The 25,582-nt window shown below is 58.0% G+C and overlaps 1 protein-coding gene and 2 long non-coding RNA genes across 4 annotated transcripts in view; 1 reads left to right on the top strand and 2 right to left on the bottom strand.

Annotated features, from left to right (window-relative positions):
- Positions 1–25,424, top strand: part of LOC100523131 (short transient receptor potential channel 2-like) — a 39,067-nt gene extending 13,643 nt beyond the window's left edge. Inside the window, exons 9-25 of the mRNA XM_021062471.1 lie at positions 38–110; positions 2,985–3,112; positions 4,011–4,108; positions 4,664–4,669; positions 4,766–4,775; positions 7,068–7,816; positions 9,350–9,562; positions 10,886–11,050; positions 12,396–12,570; positions 15,812–16,012; positions 16,099–16,261; positions 17,075–17,167; positions 21,566–21,758; positions 22,224–22,351; positions 22,468–22,546; positions 23,880–24,009; positions 24,907–25,424. Of these exons, the coding sequence (XP_020918130.1) occupies positions 38–110; positions 2,985–3,112; positions 4,011–4,108; positions 4,664–4,669; positions 4,766–4,775; positions 7,068–7,816; positions 9,350–9,562; positions 10,886–11,050; positions 12,396–12,570; positions 15,812–16,012; positions 16,099–16,261; positions 17,075–17,167; positions 21,566–21,758; positions 22,224–22,351; positions 22,468–22,546; positions 23,880–24,009; positions 24,907–25,298 (2,996 nt within the window). The 3' untranslated portion in view covers positions 25,299–25,424. The remainder of the gene's footprint in view (positions 1–37; positions 111–2,984; positions 3,113–4,010; positions 4,109–4,663; positions 4,670–4,765; positions 4,776–7,067; positions 7,817–9,349; positions 9,563–10,885; positions 11,051–12,395; positions 12,571–15,811; positions 16,013–16,098; positions 16,262–17,074; positions 17,168–21,565; positions 21,759–22,223; positions 22,352–22,467; positions 22,547–23,879; positions 24,010–24,906) is intronic.
- On the bottom strand, positions 9,656–11,026 carry LOC106510706. Its single transcript, XR_001309396.2, has 3 exons — positions 10,898–11,026; positions 10,602–10,760; positions 9,656–10,084 (listed from the first exon to the last, which is right to left on the bottom strand). It is a non-coding gene; the product is annotated as an uncharacterized LOC106510706 (long non-coding RNA).
- Positions 11,046–24,857, bottom strand: LOC106510703. Of its 2 annotated transcripts, XR_001309393.2 has the most exons (7): positions 24,303–24,857; positions 18,710–18,837; positions 18,514–18,625; positions 13,547–13,647; positions 12,453–12,574; positions 11,472–11,732; positions 11,046–11,158 (listed from the first exon to the last, which is right to left on the bottom strand). It is a non-coding gene; the product is annotated as an uncharacterized LOC106510703 (long non-coding RNA). The 2 variants fall into 2 exon arrangements; XR_002335525.1 differs by lacking the exon at positions 24,303–24,857 and having other exon boundaries at positions 18,710–18,989.

The following is a 25,582-nucleotide window of genomic DNA, read 5'->3' as shown; positions in this document are numbered from 1 at the left end:
TGTCATGAGCGGGATTTAATGAGCATCTCTAACACAGAGTCCAGACCGGAGGAGCGAAACTCAGGGAGTGACGAGGGCAGGACGAAGAGGCGCAAAGTGCAGGCCCGCAGGTAAGTGGGTCAGCCTGGAAGACCCAGGTCCCCCCTCCCCATCCTTCTGCACCTGTCCTTGCCCCACTCGTGTTTCAAGCCAGAGAGCCCCTGGTGTCTGGGTCTTGGTCTCCTGGTCTGGGCCGGGAAGGTAGCAGAGCAAAGATGTCCTTGCGCACGTGGTGCCAGGCTTGGAGCCAAGCAACAGGGCAACCCTGCAGCGAACCAGAATCTGAAGACAATTCACTGTACCTCAGGGACTTTGCTCAATTTTAAATTGTCTTCTGCTTCAAAGGACACCATCAAGAAAATCAAAAGATAACCCACAGAATATGGGAGAAAATATTTGCATATCATATATTCAAAAGGGGCTTGTATCTAGAGCTCACAACTCAATACAACTCAACAATAAAAAGATTGGCGTTCCCTGGTGGCTCAGTGGGTTGGGATCCAGCGTTGTCCCTGCTGTGGCTCTGGTTGCTGCTGTGGCTCGGGTTTGATCCCTAGTCCACAAATTTCCACATGCTGCATACATAGCCAGAACATAAAAGACTTTGTTTCGGGGTTTTGCTAGGGTTTTGTCTTTTTAGGGCCACACCCACAGCATATGTACGTTTCTAGGCTGGGGGTCATATCCGTGCTACAGCTGCTGGCCTGCACCACAGCCACTCCAGATCTGAGCTGCGTCTGCAGCCTACACCACAGCTCAGGGCAACACCAGATCCTTAACCCACTGAGCAAGGCCAGGGATCAAACCTGTGTCCTCATGGATACTAGTTGGGTTCTTAACCCCCTGAGCCACAATGGGAATTTCGGAGATAACTTAGTTTTTTTGTTTTTGTTTTTGTTTTTGTTTTTTTGCTTTTTAGAGCCGCAGCTGCAGCATATGGAGGTTCCTAGGCTAGGGGTCTAATCGGAGCTACAGCTGCCGGCCACAGCCACAGCAATGCAGGATCCAAGCCATGTCTGCAATGTACACCACAGCTCATGGCAACAGTGGATCCTTAACCCACTGATCGAGGCCAGGGACCGAACCTGCAACCTCATGGTTCCTCGTCGGATTCATTTCCACTGCACCATGACAGGAACTCCAACTTAGTTTTTTTTTCATGGACAAGAGCTAAGTAGACTTTTTCCAAAGAAGATAGACAAATGGCCAATAAGCGCTTGAAAAGATGCATCATTACCCATCAGAGAAATGCAAGTCAAAAGCGCAGTGCTCACATCCACTGAATGGCTGTAGTCAAAGACAGTAACAAGTGTCAGAGATTCGAAAACTTAGAACTCACGTACACTGCTGCTGAGCATGTAAAATGGCTCAGCCATCGCAGGGAACAGTTTGGCTCTTCCTCAAAAAGCTAAACATAGAGTTTCCATATAACCCAGCAACTCCACTCCTAGGAATATACCCCAAAGAACTGCTAACAGATCGTCACACAAAAATGTAGTGACAAATGCTCATAGCAACACGATCCGTAACAGCCAAAAAAAGTAGAAACAACCCAAATGTCCATCAGCTGATAAATGCGGTGTTTATCTGTGGTGGAATATTATTCAGCCATGAAAATGGAGGGAAATACTGATGGTATAATATGGGTGAACCTTAAAGATATGCTAAGTGGAAGAAGTCAGTCAACGAAAGACCGCATATTGTGTGCTTCCAGAATAGACAAATCTACAGAGACAGGAAGTAGAGAGTGGCTGCCAGAATATGTGGGAAGACAGGAGTGAGGGACCAGTGGGTTCTGGGGCTTTGGGGGACAGTAAAAACGTTCCAGAATTGGATTACACAGCCTTTCAAATATCCTAAAACCACTGAATTACCTATTTTAAAAGGATGAGCTTTGGAGTTCCCGCTGTGGTGCAGCAGGTTAGGAATTCGACTGGAGTGGCTCAGGTCACTGCAGAGGTTCAGGATCGATCCCTGGCCTCACTTACTGGGTTGAAAGATCCAGCCTTGCCGCAGCTGCAGCGCAGGTCACAGCGGCAGCTCAGAATCAGTCCCTGGCCCGGGAGTTTTCATCTGGCACAGGTGCAGCCATAAAAACATAAATAAAAAATCAAAACATAAAAAAGATGGCTCTTACAGGCTAAGCATTATATCTCCATTTAAAACATAATTAAAAGGAGTTCCCGTCGTGGCGCAGTGGTTAACGAATCCGACTAGGAACCATGAGGTTGCGGGTTCAATCCCTGGCCTTGCTCAGTGGGTTAAGGATCCCGAGTTGCCGTGAGCTGTGGTGTAGGTTGCGGACGCGGCTCGGATCCCGCGTTGCTGTGCCTCTGGCGTAGGCCGGCGGCTACAGCTCCGATTCAACCCTAGCCTGGGAACCTCCATATGCCGCGGGAGCGGCCCAAGAAATAGCAACAACAACAACAAAAGACAGAAAGGCAAAATAAATAAATAAATAAATAAAACATAATTAAAGAGTTCTCATTGTGGTGCAGCGGGTTAAGGATCCAGTGTCGTCTCTCTGACGTCATGGGTTCAATCCCTGGCTCGGCACAGTAAGTTACGGATCTGGCATTGCTGCAGCTGTGGTGCAGGCCACAGCTGTGGCTCGGATTTGATCCCTGGCCTAGGAACTTCCATATGGTGTGGGTGCGGCCATAAACAATAGAAAAATGTAAAAAACAGGAAAGGGTTTGCTGTGCAGCAGAAATTGGCACAACACTCAAAATCAGCTCTCATTTTTTAAAAGTGAAGCCAGTGACAGAAGCTCTGTTCTCCGATGTTCGAAGATTCCCTCAAGTCTGCTAGCACGAGAGCAAACCTGGGCCGCAGCCCAGGGCTCTAGCTTCACATCAAGAAGTTGATATCCTTTTGCCCCTGCCCGGAGCCCCTTCAGCCTTGAGGGCCTCTCGCGAACAGATGGTCTTGATTCTTGCTCACAGGCCTGTGTCCAGCTCGAACCCTCAGGCACAGCGGAAGGAGCCAGCAAAGGCAGGCCGAAGAGAACGCCGTCCACCCCAGACCCGAAGGAGCGGTGCCCAGGAGAGGGGACAGTGCCCCATTTGCACAGGCAGGTGGCTCGGGCACAGGAGTTGTTAGGGGAGCACGAGGCATCCCCAGAGGGAGGGCCAGGGGACCTGGGACTGCTGCCCAGGGGCACCTGGCCTCTGGCACCCGCAGGTATGTACGAGGCCAGGCTGAGCATCGGCTCACATTGTGTTGGCCAAGCCGAGGAAGGGACCTGGGCCCTGTCCTCGGGAGAAACATGAAACAAAGCAAAACGAAACACTAACAGAGAGGGCCTAGCGTTCTGCCTCCTCTCTCAGCCTCTGTTCCATGGAACTTACTTGCCACGGCTTCTCTGAGCTCAGGTCGTCCCTTCCAGCTGAGCGCCCGGGGCATTCTCTCAGTCCCTTGGGCTCAGCCTGCCTCACATTCTGCTTTGTGTCACCGTTATTTGTGGTCATAGCTTGTCTTTCTCCCTGGACGCCACACCCCATGAGGACAGGCCTGGGCGTGGATCCCCGGGCTCTGAGCACAGCGTCAGGCCCTTAGGAAACACTCCGTAAATGTTTGGTGGATTCACGGCTGGATAGTGTCTCAGGTGTAAAATACTCAACCCGGAGTTGCTGTTGTGGCTCAGTGGATTAAGGACCTGACGTTGTCTCTGTGAGGATGTGGGTTCGATCCTTGGCCTTGCTCAGCGGGGACATAGGTCCGGTGTGGCTGTGGCTGTGGTGTAGGCTGGCAGCTGCAGCTCCAGTTCGAGCCCTGGCCCGGGAACTTCCACATGCTGCAGGTGTGGCCCTAAAAAGAAAAATAATAGAAGTGAAATAGTCAACCCCAGTAAATTTCCTGCAGAAACAACTGCATTTTGACAGCAGGGGTTGCCGTCAGGCTGCTGGGGGTGGCCTCTGGCCTGGGGACAGGCCCAGCTGTGCTCACCTCCTTCTCTCCGCCCCCCACAGGCTCCTTCAGCCTGGAGGTGCTCCCCCAGCACGCCGCCACTTGTGGGGAGACCGCCTCTCCCTCATCGTCACCGTCTGCCTCACCAGCGGAACTCTGGGTGTCCCCAGAGAGCTCCCCACCCCGGCCCTGGATCCAGTGCCCTATCTGCCAGTTGCCATTCCCAGCGGGAGAGATAGAAGAGCATGCCAGCGTGTGTGGGGAGGCCCCTCAGGCATGAAGTGGTGGCCCCTGCTGCCTTCTGTGACCAACTGGGGCGTGGGTCTCTTGACAGCCGAGCAGGGCCGAGAGGGCCAGGCCGCCCTCCGTCCCCCCTCCGCTCATTCCCTCTGGACTCGGCCTGAGGCACCTCCGGGCCCAGCCTGCTCCCCACTCCCGGTTGTCAAGGTTTCTATCACCATGGCGCCCTGCTCTCCCAAGGACGGCTCCATCTGTTTCTCCTCTGCAACTTCTAGGGTGGAATTGGTGATCTCTCTAGGGCTTTGGGGCCCTGCAGAACATCTGCCCCCCAGTGAGTGGTGTGCATTCTTGCGCCCATTTCTTTGAGAGGAAAACTGAGGCCCAGGGAAAAGAAAAGCACCGCCTGACAGATACAATCCTGCTGTGTCCTGCAAAGGCAAGAGTGCTTTTGTGCATGAGACAGACTGACCTCCAGCATCCTGTGAACTCTCAGCATCCTCTGAGGGTTCCTTCCGGAATAATCAGGTAACCGCGTTGCTGTGTGACTCTAAGCAGGTTATTTATTGTGGGCCCAGAGTTAACCCTCGGTCACGGAGAAGAGAAAGCTGTCCCCTGCGCACCGGCTTTTACGGGGATCGGCTGGGCTAATGCCTGAGGAGTGGACCTCGGCCTGGCTGCGGTCCCTTAGGCAGAGCCCAGTCCCCATCAGCACAGAGACAGCTGGACCAGAGGCTCTCTGAGGTCCCTTCCACCTGTGTTGTTCAAACTGTTCCCACCTTCTCTGAGCAACTGTGTCCTCCCGTTTCCCAGAAGATTTCATTGGCGGCACTACCACCAGGTCCCCTGGTCTCCGGGGAACAGGACAGAGGGGGAGCAGCTGGTCCTGGCAAAGGGAGGGCCCTGGGCGGGGTTTCAAAGGGGCAGGAAAGAGACAGCCGGGCACAGTCTGCAGAGAGCCAGCCAGTGCGCCAGCCTGCCAGGAAGGTGGGTGCAGCATGGACCCCCTCACGGTAAGAGGCCTCCCCTGCCTTCACCCACCCGGCCCCATTTCTGGCCAGGATTAAAACAACAGATTGACCCAGGGGGGCCGGCAGGGCCATCCTGGCTGCTCTGCGGGCAGTGGACCTCACCACACAAGTGGGACAGGAGCCCTTGGCGGCCTGAGCCTGGGCCAGGAAGAGGAGAGCAGTGAGGATGGGCTGGGCCTGGAGGGAGAGGGACAGGGCAGCGCCAGCGGGGAGAGATGCCACCCAGAGAGGAGAGGGCAGAGCGGGGGGAGGGGGGAGCCTGCTGGGGTCCTCTAGGAGGCCCGATTGGAACTGAGTTCTAAGACCCTCCTGTGGGGGTGTGTCTGCGTCTGTCCTTGGGAGGCTCAGGGGCCAACAGGGATGAGGGCTGGGGAAGGGCGTCGCCAAGGTGGGACTGGCCCTGCAGAGACCTGAGTGGCTGCGTGGGGGTCAGGCTCCCACCACAGGCCTGTCCCGCTCCAACCTCCCCCTCAGGCTGCCCACATGAGGCCCCACTGTCTGGGTTCCCGTGAGGATGGGAACTGTGCTGAGGGAGGGGCCCCTGGTCAGATCCAGTCCTGGCACTTTCCTAACCTGAGAGTCCACGCAATAAATCGATGACCAAGAAAAGATGTGTAATCTTCCATCCTCAAATCCCTAGAGATGTGGCGATTCTGTGCTGCTGACTTTTAAGAGGAAGTGGCCATCGACTAAAGAAGGCAGGGCATAGAGCTGGAAGCCGGAAAAGGGTCCCCCCCAGAGCCGCCCTGCCCTGCCAACACCTTGACTTTAGCCCAACCATACAACTTCTCAACTCTGGCGTCTGGAGCGCTGAGAGAGTACATTCGTGCGGCCTTAAGCCACTGCTTTTTTTTTTTTTTTTTTTTTTTTTTTTAATGTATTCTCAACCAAGACCAATGTTCTAAATATAATCATTAGCATTTCATACTAGTAAGTAGGCTATTATTTGCTAACAGCCTAACAGTAGAAGCTATTACAGTATGAAAGGTTATTTCCAAAATGACCAATTCCTAGAAAATACGGAAATGTATTCCCTATACAGATACGATGGCGGTTACATATACATTCTGCGTGATGTGGAATTTAATTTCAGAGTGAAATAGGAAGTTCCCGTAGTGGCTCAGTGGTTAACGAACCTGACTAGGATCTATGACGACTCAGGTTCGATCCCTGGCCTCGCTCAGTGGGTTAAGGATCCGGCGTGGCTGTGAACTATGGTGTGGGTTGCAGATGCAGTTCAGATCTGGCATTGCTGTGGCTGTGATGTAGCCCAGCAGCTACAGTTCCAATTCAGCCCCTAGCCTGGGAACCTCCCTATGCCGCAGGTGCGGCCCTAAAACAACAAAAGACAAAAAGAAAAAAAGCCAAAAGGAGTAAAAGTGGTAGCATCGTCATTTTCCATCTTTTAAGAGAGAAACTATTTACTTTAATTACTATAGCCCACACTGGGGAGGTTTGGGAGAGCTAGACGTTCCAGAAATCCAAAAGCTGTTCTATCACTAATCGTTCTATTTGAGTTGAGAAGTAGCAGAGAAGGGGACACCAGCTCCTCAGCCAGACAGCCGGGGTGCCCGTCCCACCCTAGGGGCTGAGCTTGTCTGCACCTGAGTTTCCTCTCCTGGTAAAGGGGGAATGAGATCTCCTACCTCACAGGGTTAGAGAAATGCCTGAGTTACATACTGAGAAAGCATTTAGAAAACTACCTCTGCTCAAGCACTGCATAAGCAAAAACGAGAAAGGGAAGCCTGAGTACGTGTCTGGGGTGAGAAGAACCATGGTGGCTGGGTGCGCAGGGTGACAGGTGGAAGGGAAGGTGAGGGAGGCCCAGAGGGGAGGAGGCTGGAGCCCCAGAGCCCCACCCCCTCTGCTTCCTCATCCAGCCTCCGCCTAACTGGCCCGAGATTGTGAACAGAAAGCTCCAGTTCCCACCTCCACTGCTGGGTGCCATCCAGGAGGGGCGGCTGGGCCTGGTGCAGCAGCTGCTGGAGTCGGGGGCAGAGGCCCCGGGGGGCGGGCCAGGCGGGCCCCCGCGGAACGTGGAGGAGGCCGAGGACCGCTCCTGGAGGGAGGCCCTCAATCTGGCCATCCGCCTGGGCCACGAGGCCATCACCGACGTGCTGTTGGCCAATGTCAAGTTCGACTTCCGGCAGATCCACGAGGCCCTGCTCGTGGCGGTGGACACGAACCAGCCGGCCGTGGTGCGCCGCCTGCTGGCCCGGCTGGAACGCGAGAAGGGCCGCAAGGTGGACACCAGGTCTTTCTCGCTGGCGTTCTTTGACTCCTCGATCGACGGCTCCCGCTTCGCCCCGGGGGTCACCCCGCTCACCCTGGCCTGCCAGAAGGACCTGTATGAGATCGCACAGCTGCTCATGGACCAGGGCCACACCATCGCCCGGCCCCACCCGGTCTCCTGTGCCTGCCTCGAGTGCAGCAACGCCCGCCGCTACGACCTCCTCAAGTTCTCCCTGTCGCGCATCAACACCTATCGCGGCATCGCCAGCCGCGCCCACCTCTCCCTGGCCAGCGAGGATGCCCTGCTGGCCGCCTTCCAGCTCAGCCGCGAGCTCAGGTGCCTTGCCCGCAAGGAGCCCGAGTTTAAGGTTGGTTTGTCCTCCTTCCCCTGGCCCTCGGTGCCCCTCATCTGCCCTTCCGCCGGGGCTCGGTCGTGCCTGTGGCCGGTGTTCTGGGGAGTGGGAACCGACAGACCGATGTTCTCGGGACGCCTCCATCGTGCTGCAGATGCAGAGCCGCCCCCCGAGGGCCTCTTGTCCTAATGGCAGAGAGCTGTCATTCGAGGCACACCTGGTCTCATGGGGGCGATCAGACCCCACATTTAGGGGGTCCTGGATCTGCTGGAGGGAGAAGCGAACACAGACAGACCAGGGATGACAGTCCCCAGGACCCGTCCTTTCTGAATACCTATTGCTCAGCCCCCCACCCGGAGCATTATGTGTGGGGACCTCGAGCTTGTGATCACAACAGGGAAAGGTCAGAGGGAGGCAGACAAGACTCCAGAGGATGCTCAGCTTCATTCAGTGCCTCCACGGATGGGGCTACAGGGCTTCTCGGGACTAGAAAAGAGGTGGGGAAGCTACAGCTGTCGTGGGCAGGGCAGCCTCCTCGGGAGAAGCGGGATCAGTCTTGGCTCCACGGCCGGGTGGTTTAACCTTAAGTGAAGAGGAGCAGGGAGGACGTTTGAGGCAGTTAAGGTGCCGTCCAAGCAAAGACTCTCAGCTCACAAACACTGACACGGGCGGGGTGCAGGAGCCCTGGGCACAGAGGACGCGTGCAGGGGAGCCGGGGGGCTGGGGGCAGGGACTGCTCGGGGGCCTTGAATCTACCAGCCCAGTTCCAGCCGCCCCTCATCCACTGACACCCCCTCTGTGCCAGGCAGACGCGGTCCGCGTGCTCAAGGTCACCACCCGCTGGGGAACGGGCGGGGATATTAAAACACAGGCCGCGGGCAGCGTGCCGTGTGTGCCAGGCCAGCGGGAGAGGATGGAGTCGTGAGAGGAGCCCCCGCTTCGCAGGGAGCAGGAAGAGCCTCCCTCCTACAGACTCTCCCCCGCCCTCCCAGCATCCCCCCGAGCAAGGCGGCGAGGGGCTGAGGCTTGGAGAGGGCAAGTCCCCTACCTGACCCCACCTGAGGGACCGTGCCAGGCCTCAGACCCGCCCCCCGAAGCCCGAGCCTGGACTCTCTCCGGGGTGAGGGCCCCGAGTCAGACTCAAGCCAGGGTGGCTGAAGAGGCGGCAAGAATTGCCCCCTCGTGTCTGTAGTTCTGCGGCCTCCATCACGGGCTCTCATCCAAGGCGGGGGCTCGGCGGGGTCTGTTCGGTGGCATGAAGAGTAGGAGCAGGGGTGCAACAGCAAAAGGGAGAGGCGATGGTGACGGAGGGTCAGTGATGCGGCAGAGGCAGCACCAGAGAAGCCAAGGGGCCACACGGGAGGTGCCCTGTTCCAGCCGGGCGGACAGGAGGGGTGGCAGAGAGGAGAAGAACCAGTGGCCCCAGCTGTGAAGACATGCCCGCCGAGGGCAGGATGGGGCGGCCCAGGCCCACGGGGGCAGAATGGGGACTGACCCGAGGGGCTGGGCCCGTGGGGTGGCAGCCACATGTGGACTCTCTCCCTACAGCCCGAGTACATCGCCCTGGAGTCGCTGAGCCAGGACTACGGCTTCGAACTGCTGGGCATGTGCCGGAACCAGAGCGAGGTCACGGCAGTGCTCAATGACCTGGGCAAGGACAGCGGGGCGGAGCCCGAGGCCGAGGGCCTGGGCCAGGCCTTTGAGGAAGGCATCCCCAACCTGGCGAGGCTGCGACTGGCCGTCAACTACAACCAGAAGCGGGTCAGCTGGGCCCTCCCCGCCGCCCCCACCGGCCCCGAGCCCCTGCCCCGACCCCCCAGGTGTCCCGCAGCCCAGGCCTGAGCAAGTCCCCTCCTGCCTCAGGACCTGCTCGGATCTCAATGAGGAGCAGCCTCCCGTGTAGCCCCGTGATCCTGTGGGGCCCCCGTGGGCCCCAGCCTGCGTGGTCCTGAGGTGGGGGGGGCAGGGACAGCGGGTTGGGGCTGGGGAGCCATGGTAAAGGAAGGCTCTTGGCGAAGCTTGGGGCAGGCTAGGACATCGAGGGGGGCTGAGTCTAAGGCCCCAATCTCTTCCCAGCTCTAGGAGGGCCCGTTACTCCCCGCCCTGACCCCCTTCAGACCAGACGTCTGGGTCTCACGCTCAGCTCTGCCTGCGGCCTGCGTAGAGCTGTGGTCTAATCGCCTCCTGTTGTCAGACATCCGTGTCTCCCTCTGTCCAGCAAGAGCAGACCGGCTCCCTCAAGGGCTGACGTTTCAAGTGATGTCTTGGAGTTCCCATCAGGGTCTGTGGTTAACAAATCCGACTAGGAACCTTGAGGTTGTGAGTTTGATCCCTGGCCTCGCTCAGTGGGTTAAGGATCCGGCGTTGCCGTGAGCAGTGGTGTAGGTCGCAGACACGGCTCAGATCCCACATTGCTGTGGCTGTGGTGTAGGCTGGCAGCTGTAGCTCTAATTAGACCCCTAGCCTGGGAACCCCCATAGGCCGAGGGTGCGGCCCTAAAAAGACAAAACAAAAAACAAAAAACAAAAAAAACCCACAAGTGTCAAGTGATTCCCTTATTCCTGTCTCATTGGAGGTGCCCCTTGAGCCAAAGACATGCTCCCTTTCTAACCTCCCCCACCCCGTTCTCCTCCTCCTCACCCACCCCCAGACGTCCTAGCCCACCAGGACCTTAACCAAAAGCCTTCCTTCACAGTGGCCCCCCTTCACCCCACTCCCCGCCCTCCCTCCTCCAGAGCCCATGGCAGGGGCCCCACATGTCTAAGCAGATGGGGAACCCCGGCCTCTGGGCTGGACTCACCACTGCCTGACTTAGAGACACGCACGTAGCCTCCGAGAGCCCAGGAGCATCTGGGAGTTGAGTGTCTCATCACAGACCAGGAACCCAAGGCCCCAAGAGGGGTGGGGCCTGACCAAGGTCGCACGGCAAGGGGGTGGCCCCTCTTCTGAGCCGCCTGGCCTGGGGAGCAAAGAAACACCTGCAGTCTCCACGGCCGGAGAGCCGGGGCTGTGCCCCCACCGGCCCACCCTCCTCCCACCCCCGCGGCTGGCGGCCACCCGTCTGCTCACTCCCACTCTGCTTAGTTTGTAGCGCACCCCATCTGCCAGCAAGTCCTGTCCTCCATCTGGTGCGGGAACCTGGCTGGCTGGCGCGGGAGCACCATCGTCTGGAAGCTCTTCGTGGCCTTGCTCATCTTCCTCGCCATGCCCTTCCTCTGCCTTGGCTACTGGCTGGCGCCGAAGTCCCGGGTACGGAGACCAAAATCACTGACAGCCGTCATTTATGGATCCCTTGTTTAAGGCCAGGCCCTGAGCCAGCCGCGTGGGGAATGCTCCTGTTAGGTAACCGGAGTGGCCCTGAAAGGGAGGTATTGCACCTCGATGTTCTAGGGAGACACCGGGGACAGAAGTGGCTCTTTTGTCCAGGGAGCAGGAAATAGCAGAGTCAGGACAGAGACCAGGTCTCTGCCTCCAAAGCCCGAGTTCCACATGCAGCCCCTACTCTCCGGGAGAGACTCCTGCCCCAACCTGCACATTCTTTGGGGGAACCCTTGTGAACCCAGATATTTTCTGTCGTTCCACAAATATTTCCTGTGACTGCTGTGAGCCAGCGATTGATTGATCAAGTGTGCCTGGTGCTGGGGATTTTCATGAAGAGCAAGGCTGGTACCTGTTAACCGTGGGAAGAGTAGGGCGGGCAGGGCTCCGGGAAGCAGGACAGCGCATCCAACAGCCCAGGGAGGGAGAGTGGAGAGTATTGGAGAGACGGCAAGGCATTCGGTGCCGCTAATGCCCAGGTGCGAAGTAGGCAGGGCCGGGCCTCACAGAGCCTTCAGCAGCGATGGGAGCCACTGGGGGATTGTAACGAGGCGGGAACTCCCACAGGTTTGGCGCTTTAGAGGGCAAGGCGAAGGATGGGCTGGGCGAGGGGCTAAGACAGAGGACACAGAGATGCCTTTAGGCTCCCGGCTGCATGACTGCATCGACCTCTACGATGGAGACACAGGAGGAAGAGCAAGGCTGGGACAGAAGATAACGGGCTTACGTTTTAATGTGGCTGTGATTGAAGTTCCCCCCACCCCCAGGAAAGTGACTTTAGTTCTGTGAGCCTCACTTCCTTAGCTAAAAAATGGGAATAGGAGTTCCCGTCGTGGCTCAGTGGTTAACGAATCCAACTAGGAACCATGAGGTTGTGTGTTCCATCCCTGGCCTCGCTCAGTGGGTTCAGGATCCGGCGTTGCTGTGAGCAGTGGTGTAGGTTGCAGCTGCAGCTCGGATCCCGTGTTGCTGTGGCTCTGGCGTAGGCTGGTGGCTGCAGCTCCGATTCAACCCCTAGCCTGGGAACCTCCATATGCCACAGGTGGGGCCTTAAAAAAAAAAAAAAAAAAAGGAATAATCATAGCCACGTCATACGGTTGTGAAGGAAACAAGAGAGATGAAAGGGAAGGCCTAACACGCAGTCCCCTCTGGATGAACGTCTGAAGGAGTGAGTGAGTGAGAGGAGGCGTCTCGTGGGGGCCGAGCGTTGGGGTCGTGCCCCGGGACGGGAGAGGGGTGCCAGGACTCGAGCCCGCTCCCCTGCCTTCCGCTCCAGCTGGGCCGCCTGCTGAAGATCCCCGTGCTGAAGTTCCTGCTGCACTCGGCCTCCTACCTGTGGTTCCTCATCTTCCTGCTGGGAGAGTCCCTGGCCATGGAGACGCAGCTCAGTACCTTCCGCGGCCGCAGCCGGAGCGTCTGGGAGACTTCACTACACATGGTTTGGGTCACAGGTACCTGCATGGGGCGTTTTAACGGTGGCAGCCCCCCGCCCGAGGGCCCCCCATTCTTTACAATAGGGAAGGACCCCAATGGGGGGCCCCGCCCTATAAATGCCCTCGCACATATAACCAGACCCCTCCAGGTTCTAGCCCACCAAGGGATCTTTCCTCTTCACCCCTAATCCGGGGACCTTGCCTTGGGACAGACCCCCTGAGCCAGGACCCCATTCTTCCCCAACCCCAGCACCAGCGGCTACCCGCTCTGGAAGGTCCCATCCTCTCACAAATAAGACACTGGTCCATGGTGTCGGGCGAGAGGTTACCTGGGTGTAATGTGAGCCACGTACACCCCCAGGCCATCTATCCTGAAGGTCATGGACCAGGAGACTCACAGACCAAGTTCAGATGCTCGAATCATATAGTTTATGAAATGCTACACTTCTGACAGCAGTGCTATGAGGACCAGAGATGAGGTCTGATGAAGGGATGCAGGAGCCAGAAGTTACCTGGGACTAACACCTGATCTATGGGCGAAACAGGGGCAAGAACGCCTGAGCACAGCTGCTGCTTACTAATCCTCCGCTGAGCAGCTGTGACTTTTCTTTGCAACCTTTGGGCAAAGGTGAGGCCAGAATAGATATCAGCCATGGGCGGCTGATTAAGAGCTGATGAATCCTGGGCCTCATCTGCCTCATGTACACTCGGTGTATTGTGACTACTTAGCATCTACCCACCCCTTTCTCTGTGTGTTCGCACACACATGCTCTCCTTACTTGATCTGTTCAGTGTGCCACAGTGATGATTAAGCTATCTGTGCTCAATGCCTAAGTTTCATTCCATTGGTTTTCCTTCCTTCTCTAGCAGAATCAAGGAGTCTCAAACAATTCAGCAAAGGCAGTTGACAGAAATCCCCGGGGCTCTACCAGCCTCCAGGGGGTCAGCTCAGAGGCCCCCGGGGCCCCTCCCTCCCTGTCTTCCCTTTACTTACCTCTAGTTTAGCAAACTCCCAAGTCACCAGCAGACTCAGTCGGCTTTGCCACCTGTTCCAAGCCAGTCAGGGAGTCCCAAAGGGAGTTTGGCCAAGAAATTCTGGGAGAGAAAACCAGAGTGGTTTGAGATCGGAAAAAGATTCTCGTCCAATGATTTAGTAAACATTATTGACCTGTGCTAGGTGGAGATGACACCAGTACAGCTCCTGCCCATGGGGGAAGAAGCCTTAAGGAGCACAGCCCCCAAGTTCCTGCGATGGTGCAGTGGGTTAAGCATCTGACGGCAGGAGTTCCCGTTGTGGCTCGGCGGAAACGAATCCGACTAGTATCCATGAGGACACAGCTTCGATCCCTGGCCTCACTCAATGGGTCGGGGATCCGGCGTTGCCGTGAGCTGTGGTGTAGGTCTCAGACATGGCTTGGATCCCGCGTGGCTGTGGCAGGGGTGTATACCAGCAGCTGTAGCTCTGATTCGACCCCTAGCCTGGGAACCTCCATGTGCTGCAGGTGTGACCCTAAAAAGAAAAGAAGAAAGAATCCGACTGCAGAGTCTGGGGTCCCTGCGGAGGCACAGTTTCAGCTCCTGGCCTGGGGATTTCCATATGGCAGGGGTGCAGCCATTAAAAGAAAGAAGAAACAAACAAAAAGAAACCAGCTTATTTCTTCACACAGTAAACACTTGCCTCTGCCCTCCTGTGAGCAGAGCCTTAAGAACACCCAGATGGAGAGGGTTCCTTCCGCCTGTTCAACATGTATCTCTGGGCCTCCACCCACCTCACCAGGCACTCTGCTGCCTGGGAAGGGAGCCAGCTCCCACGCGCCAGGCTCGGCATGTCACCAGGCCTGTGCACGCTCTTCCCGCACAGCCCTCTCCCCTTCCACGCGGCCCCTTCCCCTGCCAGCTCCCACCTCTCCGCAGGTCTCAGCCTAAATGTCACTTTCTGTGAGAAGGCAAGCTTCCCTTGGCCCCAAGTCAGGGTCAAGTTCCAGTCCTAAACCCTCCACGAGGCCTCTGTCCCCGCCCTCCTCCGCCTTAGCGTTCACCACCCTGGCTGTTACACTCGGCCACTTGCCTGCCTCTCTCATTGGGTTATGGACCCGGGGAGGCAAGCGCTGTGGGTGCCTCCTTCACCCAGGATCCCACTGGTACACGGGAGCTCAGTGGCTGCTTACTTAATAGTGACTACCGGGCCTTGTTCCGGGCCCTCGGGACAAGGAGGTGACTTAGCCATGGTCCCTGCCCTTTTAGGGGCTCAAAGTTCAGGGGAGAGCAGGGGGACCCAGGAAGAGACAGCCTGCGGTGCCACACCATGACGGCAGGACAGAGGCCTGAAGGAAGGGAGAGCCCACTCCCCCTGGCTGGGGGAGGGGCACAGAGGCGGCAGGATTTGACCTGGGCCACGAGAGTGAGCTGCCTCCAAAGGCTGCAGCAGGGCTTTCTAGGTGGACAGAACCGTGGGGGAAGAAGCACATGCTGGCGTCCAGGGAGCAGGGAAGGGTATGATACGGCAGGGTCGCCTGGATAACGGGGTCCAGCTTCCAGGCCCCTCCCTCCACAGGTCTGGCGCTGGGCCCTGGGCTGATAAGGAGCGGGTTGACCATCTGGAGCCCCTTCAAATCTGCAGTCCTTTCAATAGTCCTTTTTGCGGGGGGGGGGGCCTCTACCTTCATCATACGGAGATTCCCAGACTAGGGGACAAATCAAAGCTGCAGGCGCTGGCCTACACCACAGCCACAGCCATACCAGATCCAAGCTGTGTCTGCGACCTACACCACAGCTCACGGCAATGCCAGATCCTTAACCCACTGAGCAAGGCCAGGGATCGAACCTGCGTCCTCATGGTTGCTAATCCGATTCATTTCCGCTGAGCCATGACGGGAACCCCCAATCTACATTCTTTAAATATTTGTCCAGTGTTGGTTTGATGGAAGGCAGGGAGCAACCGATTTGAGTCATTTCTTTCCAATAACCGGCCTCTGCAGGCGCTGCTCACGCTGAGTTTCTCGGCTGACCGGGATGACTGGGGCAGGCCAGCCTCACATTGGCTGCGTCTCCACCAGCCGGGGGATGTTTTTATTTTCACCCAAGATCACTTGGTACTTGAGCAGATTACCTGTCTGCCCTTTATCAACTCGACGCCTGGGCTGGGTTAGTTCCCCGACCCCATGGATCGTGTCCACCTGCCCCAGGGGTCCGCGCACCCCAGCTCGGCCCTGGAAGGAGGAGGTTCCGGCTCAGCCTGGCCCGGCACCCCCTCCTGCAGGCTTCCTGTGGTTCGAGTGCAAGGAAGTGTGGATCGAGGGCCTGCGCAGTTACCTCCTGGACTGGTGGAACTTCCTGGACATGGTCATCCTGTCCCTGTACCTGGCGGCCTTCGCTCTGCGCCTCCTCCTGGCCGGGCTGGCCCACGTGCACTGCAAGGACGCGCCAGACGGGGCCGCCTGCCGCTACTTCACCACGGCCGGTGAGTGCCCCGGGCTCAGCCCTGAACCCGGCCCCCCGCCCCGCTCCTCCTGCTCCCGGCCTCAGCCCCCCGTTCCACCGGCACAGAGCGGCGCGAGTGGCGCACGGAGGACCCCCAGTTCTTGGCCGAGGTGCTCTTCGCCGTCACCAGCATGCTCAGCTTCACCCGCCTGGCCTACATCCTGCCAGCCCACGAGTCGCTGGGCACCCTGCAGATTTCCATCGGCAGGATGATCGACGACATGATCCGGTGGGTACCGCCCCGCGGGGGCGCCCCCTGCCCGCGGACCCCACTCCTCGCCCGTGGCTTCATACGCGCCTCTAATTCTCAAGGAGGCGCGTGGCCCCAGAGATCAGCAGCCAAGGTAGCAGGAAGAGCCCCTGGCGGGCCTGCCAGCCCCGGTGCTCTCGCTGACTCCGCGGCCCTCTCGGGGGCTCGTTCTCCCGCCCCTGGGCAGGCGCGGGACGCAGGGGTCCCTCTGAGTGGTTCCCACCGCACAGCTGCTCTGGGGCCTCGTGGCATTTTCTGGTTTTCCTGGTAATGATCGTCTCCATTTCTGGCACACTGGCCTCCCAGCCTGGTCGGAGCCCGTCCTCAGGGGCTGCTTCCCTGCAGATCCCCGGCCTGGCGTGGGAGTGGGGCGGGTGCCCTTGGTGGGAGACGCCCTGGTGACGTCCGTCAACAACGTCAGCTCAGCTCAGCTCAGCGCGGAGACGAGCCCCTCCACCCCGCTCCGCCACCCACCCCGAGACGCTCCAGGCCCTCCCCGCTGCAGGCCAGCTCACCCTCCGCCCAGCAGGACTGGCCCATCGCCCTCCTCCCAGTGCCACAGCCCCAGCTTTCAAGCCAGAATCCTTTATCTGGAGGGAGAGCTCCTGCTTCAGCGCCCTTCAAATCCCTTCTCCTTTCCCACCCGACTTCTCTCTTCTCAGTGAGAAGGAGTCTGGGTCCTGGGCCAGTAGCATGAGCGCCTGGGAGCCGTCACCCCCATCCGTCTCCCCGGGGCCTGCCGTCTCCCAGGGTGGAGAGCTGCTCTCACCCTCCCCCACCCCCCCCCCCCAGGTTCATGTTCATTCTCATGATCATCCTGACGGCCTTCCTCTGCGGCCTCAACAACATCTACGTGCCCTACCAGGAGACGGAGCGGCTGGGCAAGTACGCGGGGCGGAGGCCGGGCGGCAGGACGGGGCCTGGGGCTGCGGCCTGGGGCTCAGTGATCCCCTCATGAATTAATTCTCTGGTTTGGCCAATCACTCCCTCACGGATTCCCACCCGTGCATCTGTTCATTTATTCATGCATCAGTCACTTTCTCCCAAAAGTTTAATTTTGAAAAATGTCAATTCGAAGGAAAAGTTAACAGCACAGCGGACACCCTCAAACCCTTCACCTGGGCTCAGCACTTGTCAATGTGTGGCCACATTTTGCTTCATCTCTTGCTCTCTTTATTCTCATTTTTTCCCCCGAGACACTTACAAATAAGTTGCAAACATTCAGGACACTTCACTCCTGCATTGTTCTATGTCTCCTAAGAGCATAACCACAAAATCTTTGTCACACTCAAAAATGTAGTATCGATTCCAAGATATGACTTACTCTACAGTCTATTTTTCATCTTTTTTGGCTGAGCCTGTGGCATGTGGAAGTTCGGGCCAAGGACTGAACCCGAATCATAGCCGAACCCAAGCCGCTGCGATGACAACACTGGATCCTTAACCCACTGCACCACAAGGGAACTCGACTATATGGTCCTTATTCCAGTTTCCCCAGCTGCCCCAAAACAGCCTCTCCAGGTTGGTTGGTTTGTTTTTATGGCCACACCCAGAGCATATGGAAGTTCCTGGGCCAGGGATTGAAGCTGAGCCACAGCTGTCACGGCTGTGGCAATACCAGATCTTTAACCCACCGCACCGGGCCAGGGATCCAGCCTGGGCCCCAGCAGCCACCCGAGCCGCTGCAGTCAGATTCTTAATCCACGGCTTGCGCCACACTGAAAACTCCCAGTCTCTAGTTTTATAAAAACCTGAAATCCAGTCTGCATTTCGTTGTCGCATCTCTTCAACCACCTTTAACCCAGAACACTCCTTCTACTTTGTCTTTCACGACAAATGATCCTTTTTTTTTTTTTGTCTTTTTGCCTTTTTCTAGGGCCACTCCCATGGCATATGGAGGTTCCCAGGCTAGGGGTCGAATCGGAGCTGTAGCCAGCGGCCTATGCCAGAGCCACAGCAACTCGGGATCCGAGCGGCAACTGCAACCTACACCACAGCTCACGGCAATGCCGAATCCTTAACCCACTGAGCAAGGCCAGGGATTGAACCCGCAACCTCATGGTTCCTAGTCAGATTCGTTAACCACTGAGCCACGACGGGAACTCCAAATGATCTTTTTTGAAGAGCGCAGACCAAGTCATCCTGTTAGAGTGTCCCACGGCTGGGACTTATCTGGCCCTTCCCGCAAGATCGGATTCCAGTTAGGCAGTCTTGGCAAGAACACACCCTACCTGAGGATGTGTTTCCATCGCATCCCAGTGGAAGGTGCAGAATGTCAGTTTGGCCCACTGGTGGGACCCACTGGGCTGGCAAACCTCTCCATTGTAAAGGTACCAGGGGTCCCTGTGGTGACAGAGAGAGAGGCTGAAATTGCCACTTCCTTGCAGCCCTTCCCCCAGTGGCTTTGCATCCACAGCTGATTTTTACCTGAGTCGGTTGTGACAGTGGTGGCTCCAACATGGTGTTTTTCCACTGCCATCATTCCTTCTCCATTTCTTAGCTGGCATTCTTCTGTTAAAAAGGGCTTTCCTCTCCCCTCTTCTTTTCAAGTATCACTATGGATTTAAAGATTTTTAAAATATAATAATCCATTACAGTCAAAATTCTTTTTGATGCTCAGCTCTCCTGAAATATGGTCAGTAATTAATTCTTTTTTTTTAGGGCCACGTCTACAGCATATGGAGGTTCCCAGGTTAGGGGTCCAATCGGAGCTACAGCTGCCGGGCTACGCCACAGCCCCAGCAACACAGGATCTGAGCCCGTGACTGCGACCTACACCACAGCTCATGGCAACACCAGATCCTTAACCCACTGAGCAACGCCAGGGATCCAACCTGTGTCCTCATGGTTCCTAGTTGGATTTATTTCCTCTGCACCATGACGGGAACTCCAATTAATTCTTTTTTTTTTTGTTTGTTTGTTTGGCCACCCTGCAGCAGGTGCTGCAGTTGTGACCTACGCTGCGGCTATGGCAACGCCAGATCCTTGACCCGCTGTGCTGGGCTGGGGATCAAACCTGCATCCCAGCACTCCGGGGATGCTGCTGATCCCATTGCAGCACAGCGGGAACGCCAATCGTTAATCCTTGTGTTTGTTTATTCACTCACTCATTCATCGTTCGCTCATTCACTCGCTTTGTATATTCGCCCAGTTTCATAGTCATTCCTTCACTGCTGTCAAGTTCACACCCATTTCCTGACACCTTTGTAGAAGGCCCTGCCCCCGGCACTGGGAGCCCAGACCCAGGCCCCTGAGAAGACAGCCACATGCACAGATAAGCTGGGGATGATGGGTGCTGTGGGGAAGGAGGGCTGATGGGGAGGGTACCCAGGGGGAAAGCCCCTTCCTCAGTCTTGACGGTGAGGGAAGACTTTCTAGAGGAGGGAAACCTGGACCCCACCGGCAAGGGTGGTGGACCTCAGGAGGGCGCAGGGCATTCTGGGCAGAAAGGGGGCGTGGACCAAAGGGAGCTATGTTTGGAGAATCCCACGACTTCTCCCATAGCTGGTGATGGAGGGAATTTTGCGAGAGGAGGCTGGGGAGGGGAGAGGGCTCACAGAGCTCGTGAAGGCCCTGCTGAGAGGCCCGGCATTCTCCAGCAGGCCAGCAGGCTCCGGGCGGCCTCCCAGCATTCACTGAATCCTGAATTCTTCACGAGTGCACCTGCAAGATGGTTTTATCCATGATGCAGGAGGACCCGTGCTCGGCCCGCGGAGGGTGGGAAAGGCTTTCTAACAATTCCCGTGTAAATGGAGGTTTTATTCAGACCCATCTTCTTATCAAGAAGCCTTGTCCACAGCCTGCCTTCAGTAGGCCGAGGAACTTGCCTGATGCAGTTTAAACCCTGCCTCTTTGTGCCAGGGCCAGTGACTGCACCTTCCAGCCTGCTTCACGGGTCCTGGTGGGATCGGTCTCTCCACAGCGGCATGGGCAGGCTGCGCCCTCCTGCTCATTCACAGCTGAAAGCTAATTCAGGCAAATGCTTTCGCAGTTAAACCTCAGATAGGCTGCACGGCGGGCATCTGGACTGAGGGTTCGGCGCATTTAATGTTTGACAAGCAGAAGTACAGACCATCAGATCATCATTTAGAAAGAACACCTTGGAGTTCCCGTCATGGTGCAGTGGTTAACGAATCCGACTAGGAACCATGAGGTTGCCGGTTTGATCCCTGGCCTTGATCAGTGGGTTAAGGATCTGGCATTGTCGTAAGGTGTGGTGGAGGTCGCAGACGCAGCTCAGATCTGGCATTGCTGTAGCCTGGCAGCTGTAGCTCTGATTTGACCCCAAGCCTGGGAACCTCCATATGCTGCAGCTGTGGCCCTAAAAAGACAAAAAAAAAAACAAAAACCAACCCCACTTTGCACGCAGTATAGAGGATGGAATGACAAGAGAGGGACCAGAGCCAGAGACCAGCTGCAGAGGGAGAGGGTGAGGTGGTCACTTAGGCCTGGGCTGGCCCCGAGTTGCAGGGAATAAGGCAGATTCATGAGTATGTACTGGGTCTGTAACTGACAGACGTGCATGCTTCACTGTGGGTAGAGAAGGGAGCTCAGGGAGGGCTTCCTGGAAGAGGGAGCACAGAGCGGCCGCTGCTGTGGCCCTTTCTCACCCAGACCGTGGCGTCAGGCTCTCGGCTGTCCCTGGGCCCCCCTCTCTCACTGGCTTCTCTTCCACTCCCCTCACACCAGCCAACATGTCATTCGGGTGTCACCCCCTGCTTAGGACTCTTCATAGCTTCCTAGGGCTCCCTCCACGGAGAGGCTTGTTTTTACCCCACAAGGCCCTGCAGAGCCTGGCTGGTCCTGCTTCCCTCTCACAAGCCTCCCTGTCCTTTGCCCTCTGCGATGAGCTGGGATGGATTCTGCCACGTCCTCAAACGCCCCAAACGCCCCTGCCCTGGGGACACCCCACACCCTCCCTTTCCCTGGTTGGTTCCTGCCGCCTTCAGAGCTCAGCTCGAATGTGCGTCAAAGACGCGTCCCCACTGCCCAGGCCAGGCCAGGCCAGGCCCTGGCATCTGTGCTGCCCCTTCATGGCACTGGGCGCAGTTTAGGACTCGCGGTGTGGGGAGTGTCCATCTCACCCCAGCCCCGCCCCAGAACACCAGGGCCTGGAGGACAGGGCCAGGTCATCTTGTGCGCCTGCAGCCTTAGCACCTGTTCCTGGCCCTGCTGGGTGTTCAGCCCAGAAACAGCGAGGGGTCCCCAGGGCTTCGTGGAAGCAGAGGGCCTCCAGCCGTGAGGCGGGGCGGGTCCCCACGCGACACCCTCCTCTTGGGCCAGGTTCAACGAGACCTTCCAGTTTCTGTTCTGGACCATGTTGGGCATGGAGGAGCGCAGCGTGGTCGACATGCCCCAGTTTCCGGTGCCCGAGTTCGTGGGCCGCGCGCTCTACGGCACCTTCACCATCGTCATGGTCGTCGTGCTGCTCAACATGCTCATCGCCATGATCACCGGCTCCTTCCAGAAGATCGAGGTGTGGGAGCCGAGCCCCCGGGCCGGGGCGGGGGAGGCGGCACCGAGGGCAGGTGCTCGGCTTCCGGCTCGGCCGCCGCCGCTGCCGCCTTGTTCTGTGACTGGGGCCAAGCTGTCCTCTCCAGGGCTCATCTTCTTCATCTGTGACCCGGAGCTTTCAGTGATGCGCTTCGTTCCTCCGGATACGAGCCTAGTGCTCTTCCCGCCTTGGGGCTGGGAGGGAGCACCTGCGGCAGAGAAGCAGGCGGGGAAGAGGCGGCTGGAGGATGGGCTGGGGGGGGATGAAAAGATGACGCAGAGGAAGGGGGGGGTGAGGGGGGATGCGGATAAGAAGGGGGGGCCGAGGGAGCGGCGGGCACACTGGAGAGGAAGAGGTGGGAGGCCTGGGGGAAACGGGGCAGAGGGAGCGGGCGGGATGCCAGGTGCCAAGGTGGCCCTTGCACGGCCCCTGCCTCTTGGCCCCCAGGACGCTGCTGACGTGGAGTGGAAGTTCGCTCGCTCCAAGCTCTACTTGTCCTACTTCCGAGAGGGCCTGACGCTCCCCGTGCCCTTCAACATCCTGCCGTCCCCCAAGGCCGTCTTCTACCTTCTCAGGTGGTGACCTCAGAGCCTTCGCCCCACTCCCACCCCGAGCGCTCGGCACCTTCCCCAGGCCCTGCCCTGCTCGCCCAGGCCCGTCCCCTGATAACCCTCCCCTCTGAACTTCTCAGGCGGATCTTCCGGTTCATTTGCTGTTGCTGCTCCTGCTGCAAAGCCAAGAGGCCAGACCATCCCCCAGTCCCCACCTTCGTGAGTAGCACCTGCTCTCGGGCCCTCTCTGCTGTCTGTACCATCCGTTTGTCTGAACATCCTTGGCTCGCCTGTCTGTCCAGGGGTGTTCCCAGAAAGCCTGCTCCCAGTGCCTGTTCCCTCATAGGGCTGGCCTGTCCCTCTTCCCGGCTCTGAGCACTCCCTAAATCTCCAGTCCTCTGTCACCAGCCTAAACAGCCCTCCATGCCACCCTCCTCCCAAGCCACCACGACCCCAGAAGCTCCAGGCAGAGCTTTTTGCCCTAAAATGGGCCACAGATATGGTTGAATATTTTTCAAAATAACACGTTAAAGCAGTTCCCATTGTGGCTCAGTGGGTTACAAACCCAACTAGTATCCATGAAGAGGCAGGTTCGATCCCTGGCCTTCCTCAGTGGGTTAAGGATCCCGCGTTGCTGTGGCTGTGGCATAAAGGCTGTGTTCAGTTCTCTGGGCCTGTGCTGGGTCCTGGATGTCAGAGTCACTGCATTCTGCCAGATCCCAGCTAGAGGTCTCAGACCCAGCCCTCCCTGCCCCGTGCTGAGGCCCCCCCAGCTGCCCCCACCGGCCCCTGGCCTGCTCTTAGGTGATCTAATCAGGGCCTCCTCCCCGCCTCCTTAGGAAGTGGCTTTCCCAAAGTTCTCATTCCTCATTTTATACAAGAAACACGCTTTATACTCTCTGCAGCTAAAAGGACCCTTCATCAGTCTCATGCTTCTGCCATCCCATCTCTGTCAGTCTTGCCTTTCCTTTTAAATATTGCTCTTAAAATATTTAAAATATTGCTCTTAAAATATTTAAAATATTTAAGAGCAGAGTGCGAGAAGCACTCTGCCTTCCTCACCTCTGCTCTCTCTCTCCATCATCGGCCCCAGGGGCCCCACCTGCCTCTGTGGCACTGTCCGGAGGCCTAAAATGGCGCCCGGGACCAGTCACTCTGACTTGCACCATGATTTCCCTCTGAGATGCATGAGCGGTGCCTCTGCATCCCCTCAGCTCCCCTCTGCAGAATCTGAAGGAGTTGGGGGGCGGTTAAGCTGCAGGAACTCAAGAAAACCAAGGCTGGTTGGTGGCAAGAGGGAGCTGGACTCTGCCCTGCTCAGCATCTCTCTGCCCGCTCCCCGCTTCCCGCCTCCCACCCTGGTTCTCCTACAGCTTCGCCTCCACCCAGGCCACCTTCCTGCATCGCGCCAGGGTCTAGTGGGTGGCCTTAGGGGACAGAAGGGTCCGTGGCTTTGCCTCCGCCCTTTACTGCCTGGGGCGGGCAAGGGGCCTCGAGGGCTAGAGCAGGGCTGGCATGCGCCACGCTCTCACCACCCTGTCGCCCTCCCCAGGCCAATCCCGGGGCGGGGCCAGGGTCCGGGGAGGGCGAGCCCGGATCCTACCGCCTTCGCGTCCTCAAGGCGCTGGTACAGCGCTACATCGAGACCGCCCGGCGCGAGTTCGAGGAGAGCCGTCGCAAAGGTTAGTCCGGAGCCCTCTTCACCCCCGTCCCTTGCCCAGCTGGGACCGCGGCCTCGCCCACCTCCCCCAGCCTGTGGCCCCTCCGACCTGCCCTCGGAAGCCACACCCTCCACAATCTCAGCTCCCCTCCAGCCAGTGGGAGCTCCTTCCGCCCGCTTGCCGCCGCTGTGCAGCCCTCCCCGCCTGGCGGGCGCATTCCTCGTTCATTACGCCCCCCCCCCGCCCCCACCCCGCGTCATCCACCCGTCACCCGTCAGCCAGGCCAGGCGTTCAGCCGCAGCTCCTCGCCCCACCTGTCACAGTCCTGACTTGGAGGGAGGGGGCCGAGTAGATCAGGCGCAGGCGGGAAGCGAAGCAGTCGGGGAGGAAGAGACACCGTCTCTACCAGGCGCAAAGTGCTTAGAAAAAGACACACATCGCAGCGGGAGCCGAAAGGCCAGAAAGAGCGCATAACTTAGGCAGGCTTGTGGGAGGGCAGACGGAGTGAGTCCCAGACGCTGGAGAAGGAGAGGTGGCGTCTGAGCTGGGCTGGGCTGGGGGTGGGGGTGTCACGAGCCTGACAGGTGTGCCGGGGAGGGGCTGACAGGGCGGATGTCCAGATCTCTGTCCCTCAGAGAACTCCCCGTCCTGTCGCTCCTGACCCTTCTCCCGCCCGCAAGACCTTCCTTCCTGGTGTCTTCTAAACTCAGCCCTGCTGAGTCATGTGCCCTGGACTCAGCCTGCCCACCTGGACCCGCAGCCCCTAACCAGTCCTTCGCTTCCTCCACTGCCCCTTCCCAGGACCTCCCCCCCACCCCCTGCCCCAGCATGCTGTCCCTGGGGCTGTGCTGAGGGTGGACGTGGTACAGGTGGGCTCGTTGCCTGGAGACCCCCCCCAACACCAATCCCCCCCCCCAGATCTGGGCAACAGACTGACCGAGCTGACCAAGACGGTGTCTCGACTGCAAAGCGAGGTGGCGGGCGTGCACCGGGCGCTGGCGGAAGGAGGGATGCGCCAGCCACCCGATGGTGCCAGCATCCTCAGTCGCTACATCACCAGAGTGCGCAACAGCTTCCAGAACCTGGGCCCCCCCATCCCTGAGACCCCGGAGCTGACAGTGCCAGGGGTTGTAGGGACCCAGGTGACCTCAGAAATGGGGCTTCAGGATGCTGGAGGGGCTAGGCGTCCGGCTTCTGGAGAGTCTGGCCCTGCCTCCCCAGCTCGAGTGCTGGTGCACAGGGAGCAGGAATCAGAGCAGGCTGGGGACCTGGCCAAGGCAGACGAGCTGGGAGCCAAGGAGGGGTCCTGATGCAGGGAAAGGGTCCCTGCTGAGGAGAGCAGCCTGGGTGGTGAGTGGCTGGGGTCTCCTGGTAGGAGCCCATATTTCCTTGCCTCAATAAAGTCTGTTCTGGAGGCCAGATGCTGCCAGAGTGTGCGAGAATCTCTATCTCTTGATGTTTTGAGATCCCCAACCCCGAAAGGAACCCTCGTGGGAGCAGAACAGAGGGAATTAGCTGCTCTGGGCTCCCAGAGATCCTGGGTTTAGAATCTTACTTTGAGGTCCTTTAGATCCTTGGAGGAAAGGGTTCTAGA

Source organism: Sus scrofa, chromosome 9, assembly GCF_000003025.6.
Source record: "Sus scrofa isolate TJ Tabasco breed Duroc chromosome 9, Sscrofa11.1, whole genome shotgun sequence".
Taxonomy (NCBI): domain Eukaryota; kingdom Metazoa; phylum Chordata; class Mammalia; order Artiodactyla; family Suidae; genus Sus; species Sus scrofa.
The sequence above is the reverse complement of the archived record's forward strand: the minus strand, read 5'-3'. Positions and strand labels throughout refer to the sequence as shown.